General features: G+C 36.0%; 2 protein-coding genes across 3 annotated transcripts; one reads left to right on the top strand and one right to left on the bottom strand.

Annotated features, from left to right (window-relative positions):
* Positions 1-236: 236 nt before the first annotated feature.
* On the bottom strand, positions 237-13,492 carry LOC132051483 (uncharacterized). Of its 2 annotated transcripts, none has more exons than XM_059442568.1 (6): positions 13,401-13,492; positions 3,318-3,705; positions 2,596-2,741; positions 1,977-2,253; positions 1,486-1,758; positions 237-1,087 (listed from the first exon to the last, which is right to left on the bottom strand). In XM_059442568.1, the coding sequence occupies exons 2-6, from the start codon at positions 3,624-3,626 to the stop codon at positions 608-610; spliced, it is 1,485 nt and encodes a 494-aa protein (XP_059298551.1). In that variant the 5' UTR covers positions 3,627-3,705; positions 13,401-13,492; the 3' UTR covers positions 237-607. The 2 variants fall into 2 exon arrangements, with proteins under 2 accessions (XP_059298551.1, XP_059298550.1); XM_059442567.1 differs by lacking the exon at positions 13,401-13,492 and adding an exon at positions 10,101-10,319.
* Positions 6,771-7,745, top strand: LOC132053699 (uncharacterized). Its single transcript, XM_059445813.1, has 3 exons — positions 6,771-6,878; positions 7,032-7,274; positions 7,377-7,745. Exons 1-3 carry the CDS (start codon positions 6,771-6,773, stop codon positions 7,743-7,745), a joined length of 720 nt encoding a protein of 239 aa, XP_059301796.1.
* Positions 13,493-16,659: the final 3,167 nt, after the last annotated feature.

Genomic DNA, 16,659 nt, shown 5'->3' with positions numbered 1-16,659 from the left:
GAATGTCTTATTGATTCGGTTATCGGTTTAAGTAAAGTCTTTTCGCCTATCTACTCTCTTTTTTTCACTTTATTCAAAGTAAGCAGATCGAAAGCACGAAAAGGAATGTCATGAATGTCTTAGCGTGCCCTTACTCTTAACTAGTTGATTCTCTTTGAGCGGCCAGCTTGTTGCAACCGGTACATATCCGGCTGAGATCCCAAATCTCCGATGGCGGGTTACGAATTCAGATTAGCTACTGCCAAAGAGGCCAGGAACGAGCTTCCGCTTTATCTAAAGAAAAAACTAACATGTTTACAAACCGACGAAACATACAAAACAGAACCGACCAATAAGCACCCCTACTATAAACGGAACAACCAAATTTTATGCCACAGGCATACAATCATGAAAAGTACTTGCAGCATCAGCAAAAGAACGAAGAAGAAATCTAACCAACTAATAGCCGATTGTTTAGGTTGAGAAGAAGCATGAAACTCCATTTTATTAAAAAGCTGAGACATTACAGCTGTTTCTCCTCCAGAGAAGGTTAAATTATTGTGAATTTTTATGTCTGATTTGAAGCTTCAGTTGGGTATGTAAGAACTTCAGGTGAAGTTCACATCAATCAAGCTTCAAGTTTAAGATATGCCTTTATGATTCCCATCATCTCACTCCCGGGGAACCGGCCAAGACAACCTCTAGCAGCTGCTATTTCACTGAACTTGTCAACCGAATCACCAGCAGAAAACTGAAGCTTCTTATTTTGTTCTTGTTCAATCCTTGTAGCAGTATCTAGGTCTTCGCCAGCTTGGACGGATGGAAGGGGAAACGGATCAAGGGAAATGCCTGACAGGACAGATTCTCCACCCAAAGCACTGACAAAGTCTTTTAAACTACATAATGCAAATGGCACCGGTTCAAAGCTGTGATCTCCATATTCTACAGGCGTGGAGTGGTCTCCAGTGACACAAAGGTAATAGCTGAATTTCCCCGTTGATTCGGCCTCCCAAAGAAGCCTAGCTAATTGTCCTATAGCACCATCGACAGCTTCCAGTCCTTTCACTTTGAACACACTTGCTTTATCATGACCTGCATCGTCAATTGCCTGCAAATCCAACAATGAACATATAACCATCAACCTCACAGGAGAAAAAAGAAAAAACCAAAAAAGCAGATGATCCTTTGCACAAGTTGATGTAAAACAGCATAAGAAAAGTACCAAAAAACTTGCTAAAACAATCAAATGTCATGCTGCGATTCTTCTGTATGCTTTTGTTACTCCTAAAAGACTGCCATTTAAACATGGAGTCTAAGAAAAGATGACCGATGGATAGATGAAACCCTTCCTAACCACCCGACAAGCACCTCCATATTCTATAAACACATGCGTCATCTCATTAGAAGAGTTCAATTTGACCCCCGTGAGCTGTTACGAGAAAATTGACCTTTTTTCAACAATTGAAGCATCATAAGAAAAAGTTTAAACTGATATTGATGTTAAACCTTAATGTGGAGGAACCCAAAATCATAGCCATCAAATCGACCAGGCTTGTGCTCATCTTCCCCGGGCACAAAAACATTTGGACAAGATTGCAAAGGTGCCGAGAGTGCCCTGGCAATGGCAGTTGCTTTTGATGTTAATAAAGTCCTATAGTCTCCTGTCGCTCCAGGTGCTTCCAGAATATCAATCCCCAGTGACAAACCCAAGCCAGCAATAATCTTGGTAGGAGCTACCATGCATGGCCAGAGACCATGGACCTTTTCAAATGGAGCAACCTACAGCATAGAACAAATCAGAACTGAGAAATAAGGCTCCAACCAGAAGAAAATGACTTTCTTCTTTCTAGTATGTCTTAAGTTGAATTGGCTAGTGGAAAAATTCCATGTTATTATCATAACAACGCATACTGACCATGCAAAACACCCACACAAAAAAAAAAAAAAAAAAAAAAAGAACCTCACACACAGACGCTTAAAACACACACTCCGCATACCTCAATTCTAATGCCACATCCTCGTAAAAGAACCACATTTGCAACATCCTTTCCTTCTGCTGCCCGTTTTGCATTCAATGGATGGGCAAGCAAAATGCGCGAAATTTCTTTAGACAGTTCATTGACAACTGCAGCTGTGTGCTTTGCTTCATCTGTATCATCAAGAGGCTTCGCTTGTAAAAGTAAGCGGTTGTCTTTCAATGGGTCAGTTCCCGAAATGTTTCCACTTAACTTTGGTCCCTTGACAACCACTCCACATCTATGCTCCGTAGCATACCTAAAACAAACATTGGGTATTGCGCTTTTATTGTCAAAAAAAAAAAAAAAGTATTGCTCTTTTTCTTCAATAATTGTTATTGTGTACAACTCATATTCCAGATGCAGCAGCCAAGAGCAACTTATAATAAGATCGCCTGCAGCATATTATTTAAGTAGAGATAGTACAGTATTGAGAAACAACAGTTACCCTCATAAGAATACCTTTTGGAAGAAATTAATCGAGCCTAGCATGTAGCAGAAAAAGAAACAGTATAACTAAACCCTGTTGGCTAACATATGATTATGCACATCAGTGATACATAAAGGACAAAGGAGTTCAGAAAAAAGGGACCGTATGTACCTGACTCTAATTTCATATCCAGGAAAAGAGGGCAACTTCATTCCATCCAATGCTGCACAAAGAATTGGCCCTTCTTCTTCAAAATGCCTATCAGCCCTCCGGCTAACAACTATTCCGGTTTCCTCATCCAGCGTAGCAAAGTTAGACTGATATTGAAAAGGTAAAAATAAGTCAACGACAACACTTTCACCTCATATACAAAGAAAAATACCAAAAAGGACAGTGAAGTTTTAATTAAAGATTAGGTTCAATTGTTAGCAAATGACAGTTCTGTGGATATATCTAGTTATTCATACTTAGCATAGATGAGAAAAACATTTCTCAGACCAATAGCCCATTCCCAATAATGTCTCAGATATTGGTCCCTCTGACCCTCTCTCAACCCTGATGAAAGAGAAAAGGCAGCATGCATGACAATTTTTGAGAAGCCCTGTCTTTAATCGTCAAATGCTCAATGTGCACAAGAGATAGCCAAGGAGGAGATATAGTTATTGTTTGTAGTTCAAAGAACAATGTCGGTGAGCAAGCTTCCTGTTTACTCAATATGGTGTGCCCTGCGGTTCTTTTCATTCTGTATACCAGTGAAATCCTCTTTCTTTCTACAGAGTTCAGGGGCAGTTAACATAGGACTAGAAGAATTATTACCTATCCATACAGATGTACCATTCATACCTACTAACATACATATCTAACCGCTCTAAGAGACAAAGAAAGGTGCATACCTTAAATGCAATATCTCCGGGTGACATTGCCAACCCGGCACCCATTGACTCAAATGCACCCCGACCTCGATAATATACCCTAGGTTCATAGCCCAGTAGAGAAAGATGGGCGGTATCACTTCCACAACCCAAGCCGACTTCAACAGGATCCATCAAACCATTAACTCCGGCAGATGCTATAGCATCCAAATTTGGTATTTTGGCCAATTGAAGCGGGGTTTTATAACCAAATCTTGGCAGAGAGACATCTCCCACACCATCAATAAGCACAAAGGCAACTCTTCGCTTTGGCTGCTCCAAGTTAACCATCTTTCCGCACAGCTGAGGCTTATTAACTGCCTTCTCTAAGCAGGCAGAGTTGAATGCCTCAACTCAGAAGTATCAAAACCTGTATGTCAAAAAAAAAAAAAGGAATATATCAACTATACTACTTTAAAAAGGGACAACGTTTCTCACCACTAGTTCACAAGCTGGACAACTAGATATTTCCTTGAAGATATAGGGAAATCAAATTGAATTTTCAGTAACCCATTTCTGTAGTTCTATAAAAAGCAATACACTTTAACTAATAACAACATTTTGATGGGCTCAAGTTAGGATCTAAAGTTCTCATTCAAACCAGCAAGATCAAATTCCCTCCACACATCATTGGTGCAAATAGAAAAATATAAAAGTATCAAGTAAACCTTCTCCATTGGTAGTTCTACTACACTGTCTCAACATGAAGATTAATGATTATAGAGCAAAGATTCTCATTAATCGTCTACTGGATATAATTCATATACACACTGTTCTCACATAATTTATTGAGAAACAACAAAGAATATCTTGCGCACACTTACAAGTATTAAAAACCAAAACGAATCACAAATCTATTTGTATAACTGCAAGAATCGCTCTATGTTGTATTAAGGTTATAGGTCAACTTACAATGACCACATTTTTCTAATAAGGAACTTACCATGACCACATTAAGAGATTAAAAAAGACAACAAGCAAGAACCCACGCCTTCCCCACCTCAGGGGCTTTAGCCTAGGGGTAAGAGAACAACAAGCGATATGCAGGGTAAGCGCACGTCACAGGATTGCACCCTGCCGTAGACAAAAGTCTCATGGTATTTAAGTAGAAAAGGGAAGAAGGACAGACCAATTATCCACCGAGTTGTGGACCGTGCGTCACTGGCTTTCGAAGATTTCTCAGTTATTAAAAAAAAAAAAAAAAAAGAGAGAGAGAGAACCCACCCCTTCCCTCATATTACCAGGTAAAGAAACAAGCAAGAGCCAGGATGAGATGATTAAGAGAAGTTCAAACTGCAAAATATACCACCTGCCAGGTTATATTTGAGATTCCATTGAACGAAATCTAAGAAGAAAATCCATACAATCGGTCCAGACAGTGAACGCGAAGGAGGTTGCAAACAATATATGCCACGCTTTGATGATAGACCTCAAAAATCAATTGAACCCAATTTCTCAAGACATGCAGCTACAACAAATTCATGAACCGGAGCCGGTAGCTATGCAAAATCAGGGAGATCCGTAGCCGAGATTGAAGCTTCAAACTGGGTTAATAGTAATATCCTGGAATTGAGTAATATTTATGGAGCTACTTTTGAAGGATGTGAGGAGGAAGCTAGGGCTCTTCCAACTAAATTAGATGCCAGAAGGGAATTTCTGGAGAAACAAGAGCAGATCGAAAAGGTGAAGACGCCAAAAAGCAGAGGTATTGGGAAGAATGAACTGAAAAATCTGGCTTCAGATTTAAATGAAGAAGTTAGAGGAGTCAGGAGCAGGGGGGGAATTCAAAATTTGACTTATCAATGAAAGTCAATTTAATTTCATGGAATGTGAGGGAGCTTAACAACATCTATAAAAGCTTGTTAAGAGCCTTATGCAAGAATGGAGGGCTGAGGTTTACTGTTTTCAAGAAACAAAGTTGGAAAAAGATGTGGAAGCATATGCTAAACAATTATGGTCTTGTAGGTGGATGAGAAGTGGTTTTCTTGAGGCTGTAGGAAGTAGAGGTGGTATCTTGATTATGTGGAATAGCAGACTTTGGGTTGGGGAACAAGTGGATGTAGGAAATTTTTCTATTTCCTATAGATTCGATTCTGCGCACCATTCTTTCAGTGGGTATCTTACAGGTGTGTATGCTCCTCACACTAGATATGACAAACTGGATTGTTGGGAAGAAATTGCAGCAATGAGAGGACTATGTGGTGGTCCTTGGATCACATGTGGAGATTTTAATAATAACAGAACTATAGTGGAGAGAAGGGGTTGCAATAGAATTACAAATATAATGTCTGATTTTTCCAGATGGATTGAAGAGACGGAACAGCATGATCCCCATCTCAATGGAGGCAAGTTCACTTGGTTCAGATGATTAAACCATGCTAGTGCTGCCAGATTGGACAGATTTTTATACTGTATGGAATGGGATGAAACTTTCAAAAACATCAGGCAGAAAATCCTTCCAAGAACAGTATCTGATCATAGTCCAATAATTTTGGAATGTGGTAACTGGGAGAGGAAAAACTCATTTTTAAATTTGAGAACTGGTGGCTTGAGGAAGAGGGTTTTAGTGATCAGATAAGCAATTGATGGAGTGAATTTGAGGTTGAGGGATGGCCAGACTACAAGTTGAGCATCAAACTTAAAATGTTAAAAAACAAAATTAAAGTTTGGAGCAAAGAGAAATTTGGAGAGCTAGCCAACAAAAAGAGCAATCTAATAAATGAATTGGAGGATCTGGATTTAGTGCAAGAAAATAGAGATTTAAATGAGGAAGAACTGATGGTAAGGGCCAGTGTCATGGTGGAATTAGAGGAGTTAGCAAAAAAAAAGATGAGTGCAGCTGGAGGCAGAAATCCAGAGCTCTATGGTTACAACAAGGAGACAGAAATATAAGATTTTTCCAAGGGATAGCAACTGCTCATAAGAGGTATAATACCATTGACAGGCTGGTGATTAGAGAAAGAGAAGTAAAAGAACCTGAAGAGAACAAGGTGGCCATGGTTGAATTCTATGATAAACTTTATTCAGAATCTGAAGCATGGAGGCCATCTTTTGAATATATGATTGTCCAAAGATAATAGAGGAAGAGCAAGATTGGATACAGAGACCCTTTACAGAATCTGAAGTTTTGCAAGTAGTTACTCAGTGTGCAGTGGGCAAAGCACCAGGTCCTGATGGCTTTATCATGGGCTTTTATAAGGGTTGCTGAGAGATTTTGAAAGGTGATATTATGCAAACCATCAACAACTTTCATCAAAATGAGATCTTTGGGAAGTCCTTTAATGCCACTTTCATAGCTTTAATTCCTAAGAAATTTGGAGTTGAAGAATTAAGGACTTTTTTTTAGTAAGAATTTACCAAGAATTAAAGGACTTCAGACCTATAAGTTTGATAGGGGGCATCTACAAGATCATCTCCAAATTAATCACAGAGAGAATGAAGACTGTCATGGAGAAGCTAGTGGATGTACATCAAATGGCATTTTTGCAGGGTAGACAGATCATGGATGCCACTCTACTTGCTAATGAGTTGGTGGATTCCAGAGTAAAATAAAAAAAACCTGGACTTTTGTGCAAGCTTGATATTGAAAAGGCTTATGACCATATCAACTGGGCCTACCAGCTGAACGTTCTGAGGAACATGGGTTTTGGAGAAAAATTGATCAATTGGATAAAATGTTGTATATCCAGTGTGAAGTTCTCTGTTCTAATTAATGGAAATCCTGAAGGTTTTTTTCAATCTAGCAGGGCTTTGAGGCAGAGGGATCCCCTGTCACCTTTCCTATTCCTATTAGCCATGGAGGGGCTAAATTACATGATCAGAAAAGCCAAAACTAATGGATGGATAAAAGGGTTTGGAACCCAAACCAATAGGGGTAAAGACATGGAAAGTACACACTTATTGTATGTTGATGACTGTTTGGTGTTTAGTGAGACTAAGGTTGAACAAATCAGATACCTTAGGGAAATATTGACCATCTTTGAAGCCATCTCAGGTCTCCATGTTAACTGGAACAAAAGCTTGTTATATCCAGTGAATTAGGTGACTGATTTACAGTTTATGGCAAGTAACTTGAGCTGTCAAACTGAGTCACTGCCCACAAAGTACTTAGGAATGCCTCTGGGTGCTAACCATAAGGCACAAGAGATATGGAATGATGTGTTAGAAAGGTGCGAAATGAAATTGACAAGCTGGAAGAGTCAATATTTATCTCTTGGGGGTAGACTGACTTTGATAAATTCAGTCTTGGATGCCTTACCTACTTACATGATGTCTTTGCTTCCTATTCCTAGGGGCATAGAGAAGAAGATTAACAAAGTAAGAAGGGAATTTTTGTGGCATGGTAACAAAGACAAGAGTGGAGTGGAAGATTGTGACACTCAGCAAGCAACATGGTGGCATGGGGATTAAGAATCCCAGACTTCATAACCAGAGTCTACTCCAGAAGTGGTTGTGGAGGTTTTGCAAGGAAGACAAATCTCTCTGGAGGAAATACATAGCTCAAAAATATGGTTTGTTGAATCAGTGGACAACAAATGAAGTAAATACTACTTATGGATGCAGTGTTTGGAAGACTATTAGGAGAATGTGGAATGAATGCAGTGAAAATTTGAGCATAAAGGTGGGGGATGGGGACAAAAACTTCCTTCTGGAAAGATCATTGGATTGGGCACTATAATCAAAACTTTATTCCAAGACTTACACATTCTCAGTCTCTAAAAAAATGACAAAATATCCCAAATGTGGACAGCACAAGGGTGGAATCTTTTGTTTAGAAGGACACTAAATGATTGGGAAATAGGGAGAGTCACAGATTTGCTTTTGGTACTCAATTCCTTCATAGGAACCACTAATGTTCCAGATAAACCAGTTTGGAAACTATGCAGGGAACTCAGTTAAATCAGTTTATTGGAAGAAGAACAAGGTAGTAAATCCATCTCTGGTTTGGCCATGGAAACTTATTTGGAAAGTTAAAATTCCATATAAGGTCTCTACTTTTGTTTGGTTAGTTTTGAAGCGGGCTTGTCTAACACAAGAGGCTCTACAAAGAAGAGGTCTTCAAATATGCTTAAGATGCCTACTTTGTGGGAAAGATGCAAAAACAAATGAGCATTTATTCCTACATTGTCAGATGACTGCACATCTATGGCACATTTTCTTTTGTATCCTAGGGGTGAAGTGGGTGTTACCAAGATCAACTCTAGAACTCCTATGCAACTGGAAAGAAATTGGAAGAAGGAAGGCAAAGGAAGATTGGTGGCAGTTCATTCCAGCTTGTATTTGGTGGTCAATTTGGAAGGAAAGAAACTCAAGACAATTTGAAGATAAAGTAACTCCATCCAAATAGTTAAAATAAAGTGTCTTAGTCTCTTTTATTTTTGGTGTAAACAAGACATAGTGGGGGAAGTAGGTGATTTGGTAGATTTTCTAGGCAATGTGTAAGTTGTAACTAGCATCATTACCTCCTGGCCACTGTTTTTGGTTGCTTTACCTGTAAAGTTTCACATCAGCATAAAAATGCTGATACTTTTGGATGGAATAGAAATGTTACCTTATTCAAAAAAGGATGTGTCATAAATGAAACTGAAAATGTTCTTAAGATAAATAGAGGACGTTCAACGTGTTATCAACACTGGTAAGAAGTACCTGGATGGCAGATGGACATAAAGGGCAACAAAATAAAATTTTAGACTTGGATGATGTTTAACTTTAAACAAATACATCTTTTTTATTAGTTCTTTTAAGCATATATACGTTGGATCAAATTATTGTACACAATCTGTATGGAAGTCCCCTGTGACAAAGTTGAGCCTTCCAAACTTAATTTCTCACCCGAACTCAAGGTCGTCATCACATACAGGATGCAACTCGATTTCTCATGGGAGTGTCTAACCCATTAAGCTATATTGTAAGTTAGAGAAAGAAACTAGTGGCAATTGTTGGATATGACATGACAACTCACAAGTTGAATATTTCAGGAGTTCAATGAACACATAGAAAACCACAACAACAACATATCCAATGTAATCCCGCAAGTTGGGTAAGGCATAGAAAACCACATCCCTATTAATATTTCAACTACATGGGTTAACTGGTGATTGGATAAGGAAAGGTGAAGTGGTAAATCAAAAGTAGGAGTTCAAAACAACTTTTCTCTCTACCCGCAAGGGTGGCTCAGTTGGTTGAGCATGAGGCTTTCATAATGGAGGTCTCAGGTTCGAAACCCCCTGCTTACGAAAGTAGGGGATTTGCCTTCTGGGTCGAGCTCGTCGCACATGGCTTGCCTAGTGCGGGTTATCTCTCCTGTGTGGTTTGCGGGCTATTGCACAGGAGCGGGGTTTACCCTGTGCGCACCCAAAAAAGGTAGCGGCTGCGGGTTCCCTTGTTAAAAAAAAAAAAAAAACTTTTCGCTCTAACCGGTCCTTTAGAAACACTTCACTTCCTAGCTTACTTCCTTTCATCTTTTTTCCCTTATTCCTTGAGCATTTGAACTCTTACTGTTAGCAAACACGATTCCTCCAATACAGAATATATAATTCAAAATGCATCACTTAAGCGTAAATTCCCAGCATTTCAAGAAATTAATTTTGACTTGATCAAGTAGTAACCTTCAATCAAAGAATACTTTTTTCAAAGTGTTTGATAAATAGACCTCAACAATAATAAGCAATTAGTAAATGGAATAAAGCAAGTGAAATCTGAATTAGGGAACAACATGATGGCAAATATCACGACTTTAGAAAGGAAAATAAATCGGAAAATTACCTATTCAGAAGAAACAACGTACGATATTTCTGGAAAAGGCAACGCCTATATGTAGTGGATTTGAAAGTATAATAATAAGGAGAAGAAAATGGGAGATTATATTGCTGATGAAACCATATGTTCTCACGCTCGCACAGCTACTGACGAATCTAATTTTGCTTTTCCAAAAGGAGGAAAAAGAATAAAGTGTGAGGTAGCATAGACACAAAAGAGTCATAGAGCCCGTTTGGAGGGTCCGGAACCAAAATCACTTAATAAAAAATCAAGTGAACCAAAATACCCCAATAAAAAAAAAGTTATAAAACTACTTTTAGTCGCGGTAGAAAAATCTGCATTAAAAGCGATTCACGAAGACGAGCCGTTAACTGCTTTAGCGCAGTATTTTACTGCGCTAAAGAAATTTTCATTTTTTGCATAGCGCAGTATTTTACTGCGCTATAGCTGGCACACAAAAAAAAAAAAAAAATTTTGCAACACTTAATGTTTTTTTCCATATTTGGAACAACGATTAGTCGTGTGTCAAGACTCCAAAATGACAATATTTTATATAGAACCTGATATTTTTTTCTGCGAACAATAATGTAAGCCCAATACATCAAGTATACGTAGACGTTCAGATAGTCATTTTAGGGGTTGAAAAGGTGCCCGAAGTAAGTTTTGTTTGAAAAAATTTAGTGTTTTTTATACTTTGACCAACGATTAGTCGTGTGTCAAGACTCAAAACATCAATATTTTATATAGAAAGCTCGATATTTTTTTGCGTACAATAATGTAGGCCCAATACATCAAGGATACGTAGACGTTCAGATAGTCATTTTACGGATTGAAAAGGTGCCCGAAGTAAGTTTTGTTTGAAAAAACTTAGTGTTTTTTTTCATACTTTGAACAACGATTAGTCGTGTGTCAAGACTCCGAAACGTCAATATTTTATATAGAACCTGATATTTTTTTCTGCGTACAATAATGTAGGCACAATACATCAAGGATATATAGACGTTCGGATAATCATTTTAAGGGTTGAAAAGGTGCCCGAAGTAAATTTTGTTTGAAAAAATTTAGTGTTTTTTTTCATACTTTGAACAACGATTAGTCGTGTGTCAAGATTCCGAAACGTCAATATTTTATATAGAACCTGATATTTTTTTCTGCGTACAATAATGTAGGCACAAAACATCAAGGATACGTAGACGTTCGGATAGTCATTTTAGGGGTTGAAAAGGTGCCCGAAGTAAGTTTTGTTTGAAAAAACTTAGTGTTTTTTTCCATACTTTGAACAACGATTAGTCGTGTGTTAAGACTCCGAAACGTCAATATTTTATATAGAACCTGATATTTTTTTTGCGTACAATAATGTAGACATAATACATCAAGGATACGTAGACGTTCGGATAGTCATTTTAGGGGTTGAAAAGGTACCCGAAGTAAGTTTTGTTTGGAAACTTTAGATTGTTTTATTTTTTAAGATTTTAATTTAAGCGTGTTATTTTTTAATCAAGATATAACTTTATTTTGAATATAAATATAATTCTAAAAAATATAGGAAGAAAAACTAGTTGTAAAGTGGTCAAACTTTAGATGGTCATAACTTTGCGCTCGGACGTCCGTTTTACGCGTTTTTTTTTTAACTTGCGTATTTTTTCGAGATCTATGCGGACAAACTGCCTGTACATTTGTTTTGGGTGCCGATTTTTAAAAAAACACCTTTTATCCCATTCGATTTCAATTTTCCCCAAATTAGCTCCGGAATTTTCGATTTTATTTACTTATAAGATGATGATACGCAATAGATTTCAACGTAAAAATCCGGGGTAATGTAGGTTTGTGAATGTCAATTTCACTTACGCGGTTTCAATTTTTGAAAATAAAGCTGACTAATTTTCTCGACACATAAAGTTGACTAAAATAACCTTACAGGCAAACAAAACTTACTTCGGGCACCTTTTCAACCCCTAAAATGACGATCCGAACGTCTTCGTATCCTTGATGTATTGAGCCTACATTATTGTACGCAGAAAAAAATATCAGGTTCTATATAAAATATTAACGTTTTGGAGTCTTGACACACGAATAATCGTTAGTCAAAGTATGGAAAAAACACTAAGTGTTGCAAAAAAAAAAAAAAAAAAAAAAGGTTTACCAAATTTTATTTTTTTTTAGTGCTAGCTATAGCGCAGTAGGAGTCTTGACACATGACTAATCGTTGGTCAAAGTATGGAAAAAACACTAAGTTTTTTCAAATAAAACTTATTTCGGGCACTTTTTCAACCCCTAAAATGACGATCCGAACGTTTACGTATCCTCGATGTATTGAGCCTACATTATTGTACGCAGAAAAAAATATCAGGTTCTATATAAAATATTGACGTTTTAGAGTCTTGACACACGATTAATCGTTGGTCAAAGTATGAAAAAAAACACTAAGTGTTGCAAAAAAAAAAAAAAAAAAATTTAGTGCTAGCTATAGCGCAGTATGCTATGCAAAAAAAAAAAAAAAACTTTAGCGCAGTATTTTACTGCGCTAAAGGTAATTTTGTAACTTTTTTTTTTGTTGGGGTATTTTGGTTCACTTGGTTTTTTATTGAGTCATTTTGGTTCCGAACTCCCGTTTGGATGGGCTTATAAGCTGATTTCAGTTTTTTTTTAGTGTTTGACTGGTCAGCTTAAAGGCATTTTGTGCTTAAAATAAAATCAAAAAAATAATTGAATCTGTTTAATTTAGTTTATCTAAAGCATCTTATAAGCTGAAAATAACTTATAAGCCAAAAAAAAAAAAATTGGGCTATCTAACTTTTTTTAAAAAAAAATTATAAGCTATTTGCAACTTAAAATAAGCCCATCCAAACAGGCTCATATTCACCCATATTGTACTTCTAACATAAATTTATACTACTTATTAACCTTTGGTGAACAAAAAAAAAAAAAATACTCTCACCCCTCAATAAAATATAATACTCCATACCTATATCTCTATATATAGGGAAAAGGGTCAAATGTATTGTTTATCGTTTGGATTTACCTCCGTTAAAATTTTGGTTCATATTTATCCTTCCTGTTAGCAAACTTGTTAAAAATACCCCTCTAACTACCCGGAGGGGATTTTTTGCCAAACAAGAAAGAAGCATCACCACTTGGGTAAAATTCAAATCATCTAAAGATTTTGGAATTGGTCCAGTAAGGGTCTCCTCCGTTCACTCTCCTCTCCCTATTAATTCTCCTAAAATTCCAAACCACCAATCGAAATAGAGGATAAGCAGTTAATTCCACACCAAATAGCTTCATAATGCTCGACCCAATGCATACCTCAAAGATTCAATCGCTGATTTCCCAAGTCCCACCTTCGAGCTCTTCTTAGATTCTCCATTAAAGTCCATTTGAAGCTTTGTAGAAAAAGAAAAAAAATCCAGAACTTTGAGTGTCATTTGAACTAGAACTTGACTTTTAAATTGAAATTGCTTGGCTCAAAATTGTGCTTACACAGGTTAGCGGCTGGTGGAGAGGGTGGGGTTGATGGTGATGACACATGTATCAATAAAATCACTCAACTTTGATCTATTATCTCAAAAAATCACTCAATTATATATATCATAAAAAAAAATTAACATGATAATATTAATTAATTATTTTATGCCACATAAACGTAGGCCTCACAATAAAATAAAATAAATTCATATTTTTATACCCACACCATTTGGAACAAGTCCAACTAAAGAAGCTGCAAATGACTGGGGTTTTACAAATATATATTACCCGGATATGTGGAATAATAATCACCAAGGAATCAACTTAGCATATCAGTCAACCATAACTCAGGTAATGGTTTTACTTTAAAATTTACTATAATTTGAATGTTTTCTCTATCAAGATCTTTATTTCTTTATTTTTTATTCACAAGGAACCAAATGAAGAACCAATAATAGCTATTCAAACTGATGTATTGACTGCTCAAGGTATCGATGAAGTTGCAATTGAAGGTGTTGAAACTGCTGGACCATCTGATACTTCTAAGAGAGGCTGGCTATTTAAGAGAAAAGTTATGGAGGAGTATATTGTTGAAGTTCAGAAGAAGACGACTCGAACTCGTAGCAAAGTGTAGGAACTATCTTTGTAATTTTTTGTGGTTATGTCAAACACCTATTATGACACAGTATGTTGTGTCTTCTCTTTTTGTTGTTGGCAAACATGGTGCTCATAACAGCCAAAGTTATATGTAATGAGGGTTAGGGCTCTGACTCTATAATTTTGCATGATTAATGTTATATGTGTATTTGTTAACTGATTTGTAGCGGTAATAATTAATTGTGGTTTAGGGCATATTGTGGTAATATTTATGATTGATGGGGGACTAGTAGTACTATGTGTATCTCCGTGTGGCTTTTTTGCATGCTTTGTGATGGTTTTATAAAAAATATTAAGGAGTGCTTACATGTTTTTCTGGGCTTGTCTCAGTCCTGAGAGGTGATGGATCTGGTACTTGGAGTGGAACTTGTTCATTTTTTAGGTAATAAGATATGTGTAAATTACCATAATTATTTTGATTTACTCTCCAAGTTATATTGGCTAAGTAATTATTTTGATCCAACCTAATTTTAAGAAAACAGTGAGAAGAAGGTATAGATAAGGGAAAAATGGGTTTTGGATGAAGGGTTGGTGAGTGGGTGTGGATATAAAGATATGGATTTATTTTATTGGGGGGCCCACGTCTATATGGCATAAAATAATTAATTGATATTGTCATATCAGATTTTTTTTTATAACATATGTAGTTGAGTGATTTTATGAGATAATAGGCCAAAGTTGAGTGATTTTATTGATATGTAGCAAAGTTCAATGACTTTACTACATAATTTCTCAAAGTTCAATGACCTTTTGAGATATTTACCCGTGATGACACTCAGCATGATAAGTGACGACGGGTGAGGGTCGGGTTCAGAAATAGGTTTTTTCTTTTATTTTTTTTGCAGAAGTAGTCTTTTAATTAATAAAATTGTTTTTAAAAATATATTTTTTTAACTCTATAATTCATTTATTATTAATTTTAGGTACAAAAAAAATCTGATTGTGACACGTATTCCCTCCGTTAGTTAGAGGGGTATTTTTAACAAGTTTGCTAACGGTAAGGGTAAATATGAACCAAAACTTTAACGGAGGGTAAATCCAAACTATAAACGATACTATAAGGGTAAATTTGACCCTTTACCTATTTATATATCTATAAAATAAGGAAAAGTAATACATCCCTTAACTTTGCGATTTAGAGCGGATATATCTCTCGTTAAAAAAATGGTGCATATATAACTCTGTTGTTATACAAATGATGCAAATATATCCTTATTCTTGGCATGATTTTTTTAAAAGAATCATTTAGCTTGTAATTTTGTTAAAAAAATACCGTGTGGCTTTAAAAAAATAAGTCTACCTATTTTTTTTAGTAGACATACTTTTTTAAAGCCATGTCGTAATTTTTTTTCCTGGTGAGTCAGGTCTGATTCGTTTACAAAAATAGGCAGACTTATTTTTTAAAGCCAAGCAGATATTTTTTTTAAAACGAACAACAACCCACTAGAAAAAAAATTCATTGTGACTCTAAAAACATAAGTCTACTAAAAAACTGGATAGACTAATTTTTTTAAAGTCACGTGACATCTTCTTAATTAAAAGATAGGCTAAATGATTTTAACAAAAAAAATCTAACAGCGAAAGGGGCATATTTGAACCATTTTTGTAACGATAGGGATATTTTTACACTATTTGTGTAACGGCAGGGATATATATGCATTATTTTTAATAGTAAAGATATCCGTCTAAATCAAAGTTAAGGGATATATTTGCACCTTTGCCCATAAAATAATAACAATGTTAAAAGGATGAAAATATTGATCAATTTATATACGCTTTAAATTTAGGCTTAATGCATATGCAGGCCCTTAAATTTGTCTGTTTTTTCTATTTGGCACCTCAACAAAGTCTTATTCCCATTAAACACCTAATGTTACTTAAAAGTGTGTCTATTAGACATATCCTGATGACATGGCATATACCCTGATGACGAGGCATACTTTGTGTATCGCACTGCTTTTTTAAGAGAGTGAAACAATCCCAAAAAAAAAAAAAAAAAAAAAAAAAAAAAATCTTTCATCTTCCCTTCTTTGTTGCCACCATCTCCATTCACCAACTCTTAGGGGTGGGCATAGTATGGTATTTGAAATTTCGATACGATAATTTCGATTTCTAAAAATACTATCTCATTACCGTACCAAGTTAATTCGATATGGTTTGGTATTTTAAAGTTCAATTTTGATATTTTATGGTACGGTAAATCGATATCATAATTTATCCGACTTTGACTTACATATACTCATGTCGTGAGGAATTATGACTTCCGCTACATATACACAAAAAAAAATATTTAAATCAAGATAGAGTAGTCAAAATTTCAATATTTAAATAATTAATTTTCTAATAATACTAGTTTACATATTTATTAATATTATAATACTAAGATATATGAATTATATATGTAATATACTTAGGTATGGTATTCGATATTTTCTTTTGGATA

This window comes from Lycium ferocissimum, chromosome 4, assembly GCF_029784015.1.
Source record: "Lycium ferocissimum isolate CSIRO_LF1 chromosome 4, AGI_CSIRO_Lferr_CH_V1, whole genome shotgun sequence".
NCBI classification, from domain to species: Eukaryota; Viridiplantae; Streptophyta; class Magnoliopsida; order Solanales; family Solanaceae; genus Lycium; species Lycium ferocissimum.
Note: the sequence above shows the minus strand (reverse complement) of the source record. Positions and strands in the feature narration are given on the sequence as shown.